This window comes from Porites lutea, chromosome 1 (genome assembly GCF_958299795.1).
Source record: "Porites lutea chromosome 1, jaPorLute2.1, whole genome shotgun sequence".
NCBI classification, from domain to species: domain Eukaryota; kingdom Metazoa; phylum Cnidaria; class Anthozoa; order Scleractinia; family Poritidae; genus Porites; species Porites lutea.
Window position 1 is genome coordinate 12,078,004 of NC_133201.1, and position 6,604 is coordinate 12,084,607.

Sequence of the window (6,604 nt, forward strand, 5' to 3'; positions counted from 1 at the left end):
TTTGCTTCTGGATCAATTATCACGTCGTTTTACAGAGGGTTTGAAGATGAAAATTGCTTTTTCATAATGAAGCCCATAACAGGTTTATTATTTGTATATCTGAGAATGCTTCTCCATGTTGAAGCAGAAAAAGGCACAAGAATCGAAAGACGTTCCACACTGGGAGCCATTATAACAAAGAAAGGCTTCATTTTACAGGGTTTCTCTTTTAAGCGAGCGAGAGTATCGAGCTTTACCTCGTGTGGCCAGGTTTGTCTTAAAGATCCGAGGTGCGTTTCCACAAACTTTAACTTTCTAATTGAAGACACAAGGTATGGTTGTGAGTTAAACAACGCTGGTCTGCAAGAAGACGTCACCTTGGTACTGCATAAAGGGGTGGTGTTTTCACAGTATGCTTACAAAAAGGTAATCTTACATACATTACATGTCCTTGATAACGAAGAAAAACATAAGAGAAAATAATAACGAAAATTTATATCGGTTTAAATCACACCAATATTCGAAGCCCGTGCATTTTTTCTCTAAATCCAACCCGCTCAATACGGACATCCGTTCATCAGGGCCACCCAACGACGGCTTACCCTTAAATACGTTAAAAAGAGTTTTTAGGCTATCTAGAGTACTTTTAGATCTGAAGAAATACATACTAAGGCGCTCTTTAAAATTCCTATGTATTCGGTCATCTTAGGGCAACTTGAGCCTTTTCGAAATTACAAGGGCTTCGAGTATGATTTTCCCGAAAATTTTAGATGCAATTTAACGTTTAACGAAAAAGATAATTTTTCTGATTCCTCTCTACATGACATTTTCGAATCCGAAAAGTTAAGGTTTCGTTTTTCTGCGAAAATAGCCTTACCTGGGCAGTGAAATATGAAAAATTAAACTTCAGGAAATCGTAAGGAATTTATTAGACAAGCTTCGAAAATTTTAAATGAATGGAACGGTCATCCAGAAATTTTTAGCCTTCCTCAAGCTATGAAAGTTCTAGGGAATTTTTGCTTCTCCGAACAGATATTTTACAGAACACAGTCGTTAGGTACCCCTGGTTAATGCGGACAACGGACACTTTTTCCTGTCCCAATCCACAGATTCTTATAGAAAGTCAACCTCGTTAATGCGGACACTTCATTATAAAGTGTGTACGTTTCTATTGTTTGCGCCCGCAAGTACGAAATGGTTAGGATGACGTAAAGACAGAAAATCCCGAAGCAACCGCTCAGGTAGATTTTGTGACATTTATTGTGTAGTCATACTTCGATACTCTTTTGGGTTACGCAGTGACATTCTGTGGAGCAGTTGTTTTGAAAGTTATGGACCAAAAGACAGCTCGTTAAGCGCAGATGAGGTTATAAGGTGCGTTTAACTGTGTATACTGATAAACACTTGGAGAGTTTGACGGACACGAGTGCACAAATCTTTGATTTATATTGGAAACCTTGCCAGACACTCTTTCTCTCTCTTTGACCGGATAAGATTCAGCCCCAAACAAGCAACACGAGTGAACAACGGCTAGCTTATCACTAGCAGAACGATGGACGATTGCAGAAATTCGCCGACAATCAAATTCTGTGCTGACTTATTCCCTCCTCACAGATGTCCTTCCGTTATAAAGTTTCAAATAAGACTAGAATGCGTGTGCGTGAATCGATCAAACGTCCTTTTAATTTCTAAGGCTTATTACTTTCCAAAGTGAGTATATTAAAGATGAAACAACAACAACATGATATTAATTTGAGGAGGACTCGGAAAAAAAAAATCCGAGTCCCAGATGAGATTTGAACCCACGACCCTCCGTGATCTAGTCGGATGCTCTAACCACTTGAGCTACTGGAGACTCTATGGTGAGCAAGGGCCAATTTATGGGTCTCGACTGGAACCGCATCACGCGGCTACACAGCCAGTAGCTCAAGTGGTTAGAGCATCCGACTAGATCACGGAGGGTCGTGGATTCAAATCCCATCTGGGACTCGGATTTTTTTTTCCGAGTCCTCCTCAAATTAATATCATGTTGTTGTTGTTTCATCTTTAATATACTCACTTTGGAGGTTGGTTGGCCGCATCTTTGATATGCTTTAAGGTGACAGCGCGATGCTGTTAGTGAGTTCTTCACTTCTTGTGTGCCTATCATTACTTGGCTGTGTAGCCGCGTGATGCGGTTCCAGTCGAGACCCATAAATTGGCCCTTGCTCACCATAGAGTCTCCAGTAGCTCAAGTGGTTAGAGCATCCGACTAGATCAAGGAGGGTCGTGGGTTCAAATCCCATCTGGGACTCGGGTTTTTTTTTTCCGAGTCCTCCTCAAATTAATATCATGTTGTTATTACTTTCCGGCGAATAAAATGAACTGAATGTAAAAAGTGAAAGAGAAATAGCGAAAAATTCAACTTGTAATTAAATCTTTTCTTATGGTTTATAATAAACTATTCTCGAAACTGAGAATGTTTTGATCAAAGCTGTCTAAATCGACCTGAAACTGTGCATGGAAGCTTGCGTTTCCTGTATTTCTCTCACCTATTGTATGGAATATGTGTGAAAATCTTCATTATGAATCGTTATATTTCAAAGAGCTACACAACGAGCAAGAATACTATTGACCGACAACATATACAGAACGGGGGACAGCTGTAGTGTTAACTATTACTAGTATAACTAATGTATAGATGAGCGATGTTTGAGTGTTTCCGTGGATTTAATCCGTGGAATGACAGCTGATGACGGCTGTATGAAACTGTTAGAGATGTATAATTTGACAATACTTGATAAATGTCTTTTTTTTTTTTAATTTCTTTAGAATTTTGCTTTAAATAAAGGTGTTCTATTTATTTATTGTTTTTTTTTACTAATTAACATGACCCGCTTAATACGGACACCCCGTTAATACGGACACTTTCGATGATCGCTTCAGTGTCCGTATTAAACGCCGCTTGAACGCCATTTTGAATTTCGAGCCGTTTGCTATCTAGGCAAAATTGAACTATTTTAATAGTTTATACAAAAAACATGATACAATTACGCATTTTGATTCTTTGAAGGACTACAGCCTGTTGATACAAATTATTAAATTAAGGTAAAGTCAAAAATTTAATTCCGTTTACCATTGTTTAACAGCACACGTTTCATGACATCGATGAAGAGCATACGGAAGGTACAATAAATCCTTTAAACTTTATTCTTGATATGTTTTTTTTTTCATAACTTTAAGTCTAATTGTTGCAATAGTAAACTGCCTGATAACATTCGATCGAACAACATGTTTTATGTATTCTTGTATTTCTCTATCCTCAGAGACCAGAGAGACCCAGCGGCAGATATAATAGTGCGGGCGAGGGAAAGAATAAACGTTTGGACTTCCCCTCGCCACCACTATATACCTCTGGGTCTCCGAGGATGTCTTTGGATAGCCTTGAACGGGAATTATTTTTATTCACTTTTTCCCAAGAAGCCTCATTTCCAGACAAATATATCATCAAATCAATGGTTGCACGCATTTTCCACTTTTCACTTCGGCTGATTATGAAGAATTGCTCGAGAGAATAATAACAAGTTTAATTTTAAACATGGTCCGCCGGGGAGCGTACGGACGTTTTTCTTAACCCTTGACGATGGATTTTGATAATTTTGGCTGGGTAGTTCGTGGTTTCAAATGTGGTATATGTTTTGAGTTATGGCTATATTTTTAAGATTTGACAACAGTGAAAATGAATTTAACATGAAAGCGAGGCTAAAAGATGAAACTAAGCAAATTCTAAGAAATGCACTCCACAAAGAAAACTGACATGCTCATGTATCTCCTTAGACTTCTCCAACACACTTACAACAAAAGCACCGCCGTTTTAATAGGGAGCGATATGATAAAACCCGTTGTTCTTCTGAGATGTAACACAATATTAATGGAACAATTAAAAAAAAAGTTTGCTTTTTGTTTTTTCTTTGCCTGACAATGGATCCTTAAACGAGGAAAACACTCGGTATCATCCACAAAAGACTTTGAAGGTTGTATCATCCGTTGAACAAAGATACCGTGTCACATCTCATAAGAAGCACGGTATTTGTCATATCACTCACTATTAAAACGGCGGTGCTTCTGTTGAAAGTATGTTGGAGAAGTCTAAGGAGATACACGAGCATGTTAGTTTTCTTGTGAAGTGAATTTCTTGGAATGTATTTAGTCTCAACTTTCAGCCTCGCTTTCATGTTAAATTCATTTTCACTGTGAAACGTTTGAGCGAAGGAGTCATTTAAAAAGTAGTGTAGGTTGAGTTTGATCGTCCGAGTGAACATAGTGCTGAATAGGACTGTTAACGCTGTTGTTGATAATGACTGACATTTCGACAACCTGTGCGGTAGTCATGTTCAGAGTCAAAGTGAGTTGTATCACGTCAGTTTAATGGTTTTATACTCTGGTTATAGATCTGATTGGTCAATTACGTCGCGATATGTTATTGGTCGTCTGTCAGTTAAACCGTGATGTTATTGTTTAATTGGCTATGAAGACTCGTAATCAGTAATTGGAGCGTTTCGATCCGTCTACTGTCACAGCTACACCGTCGTCTATTGATAGTTAAATTGTCAGTTCTCAAGTCGTGCGTTCTCTCGTAGTTAGTTTTGCTTGATCTCATCAATGAGTCGTCTGTACCGTGCTGGTAACTGTTGGTTACGATTCAATGGCGTTTGTTCTAAGTTAGTAAACCAGCTTTCTAAAGAAAGTCGTTGATAGTAGTCTTTAGAATACGCTATGCATGTTGCAGAGTTCCAGTCGATTTGGTGTTCCGTCTGTAAATGGTGCTCAGCAATGTGATTGTTGACGTCACCATTTTCTCGCTGCTCGGTTGTGTTCGGTCAGTCGTTTGCTAAGGTTTTCTGCCGGTTTCACAAATGTAAGTAGCCTGGAAGTCGCAGCATTTGATCTTGTCTAGTCTGCTCCCTGTCTGCCCTCCCCTTTGTCTTTATCCTTGACATCAGTAAGTAGTCGTCGTAAAGTGTTTATCGGTTTGTGTGCAACACGTATATTGTAAGGTTGTAGTTTCAGAGGTGCCTCTGATGTACGGTATAGTCGCGGCTGTCGTAACAAAGCCAGAGTTGACGTTGGTCTGAGTGTTGGATTCAGTGTTACTGTGAGTGTTCCGTCTAACAAAGTCCGCTGTTTAGGTAGTCAGTCTATATAGTAGCAGTCTTATCAGAGGCCCAGTTGTTCGATGACTGGTATAGTAATCGGTCGGTATGACTGTGACCGGTCATCGTACAACTCTTACAATATACATGTTGCACGCAAACCGAACTGCTGTCACTGTTGTCATGTTTTAAAAATATAACTTTAAATCAAAATGTATACCTCTATTTGAAACCACGAACTACCTACCCCCCCCCCCCCCCCCCAAAAAAAAGGGTGCTTTAAACTATCAAAATCCATCGTCAAGCCTTTTCTGTCCCCTAAGTTGAGCAAAACGTCCCTAGCTCCAGGACTATATGATACAAACTTCTTTCCTTAGTTTCTTGCTTCGATAATCCCATTGGTGTAGCTGACTCTGAAATTATCCCTAACGACCAAATGACTGCTTCAACAAGGTATTCTGGTCATCCTGCTTATCACGGTAGACTTCATTACCCTAACAGCGCCTGGTGTGCAAAAGACAGTGCCGAAGATGAAGATTGGCTTCAAATTGATCTGGGAACCACATATGAAATATGTGGGGCTGCTACCCAAGGGACTGGAAACCAGAAATACAACGAATACGTAACGAAATTCAAATTGTCTTACTCCTCTGATGGAAGCAGCTGGACTATGTATACTGGTACTGGAGGCTCAGAAACGGTAGGAAGCCAGAAAGTTATAAATTGCAAAAATATGGCAAAATTTCGAAGCTTTGCAAAAACGCTGCCATATCAGTTCTCTTATGATTTGTTTTCCTTCCGTTCAAAAAAGATACAGATTGCCTAATGTTGTTTGCTTCCTGATTTCTTTTTAAGGTACATTTTTTTATAAACAAAAAATTCAAGAGAGGGTATTTGCAGAAGTTTCACCATATTCGGCCTCTTTTTCGAGCAAAGTAAATCAATGTGAATAAATAAATGTACAGCATTTATTTTAAGCTGTCATTTTTTTTATACAATTTAACGGACCAAATCAAAACAAGAGCACGCTGGATTTTATTTCAGTTAGAGTTTTTAGTGAACTAAGTAGTTAGCGAAACTTGGCCACCCAACGCCATATAAGTGGTTGCAATATCGTGTTTTTAAACACGATATTGCATTAAAATGTTGCAAAAGCTCGAAATTTATAAACGGGCTTCTTAGATATACGATTACTTACTTCTCGCAGCCTTGACCTTTCGTTGCATCTATACAATGCTACACCACTTCTCCGTACACTATCTTAAAATTCATGCTATATACTCGTTAACTGCAGGATAAACCCTTTCAAAAGGTATTAACCACCGCGACAGAAAAGGCCAAAATCACACACAAAATACTCATCATTTACAACATCAAGGCAGGAATTATAGGAATTGGAACTATCTTCCATCTAACATTTATTATCGGAAAAATGAGAATTTTGAAGAAAAAACAACATGGCTGTCTGAAGTCACTTATCACGATCACGTCCA

General features: G+C 38.8%; 1 protein-coding gene across 1 annotated transcript in view; it reads left to right on the forward strand.

The window, feature by feature from the left end:
* Positions 1-321: 321 nt before the first annotated feature.
* The window catches only part of LOC140945357 (lactadherin-like), a 6,880-nt gene continuing 597 nt past the window's right edge, over positions 322-6,604 (forward strand). Inside the window, exons 1-3 of the mRNA XM_073394393.1 lie at positions 322-405; positions 3,108-3,144; positions 5,489-5,811. Coding sequence (XP_073250494.1) covers positions 5,548-5,811 — 264 coding nt within the window. The 5' untranslated portion in view covers positions 322-405; positions 3,108-3,144; positions 5,489-5,547. The remainder of the gene's footprint in view (positions 406-3,107; positions 3,145-5,488; positions 5,812-6,604) is intronic.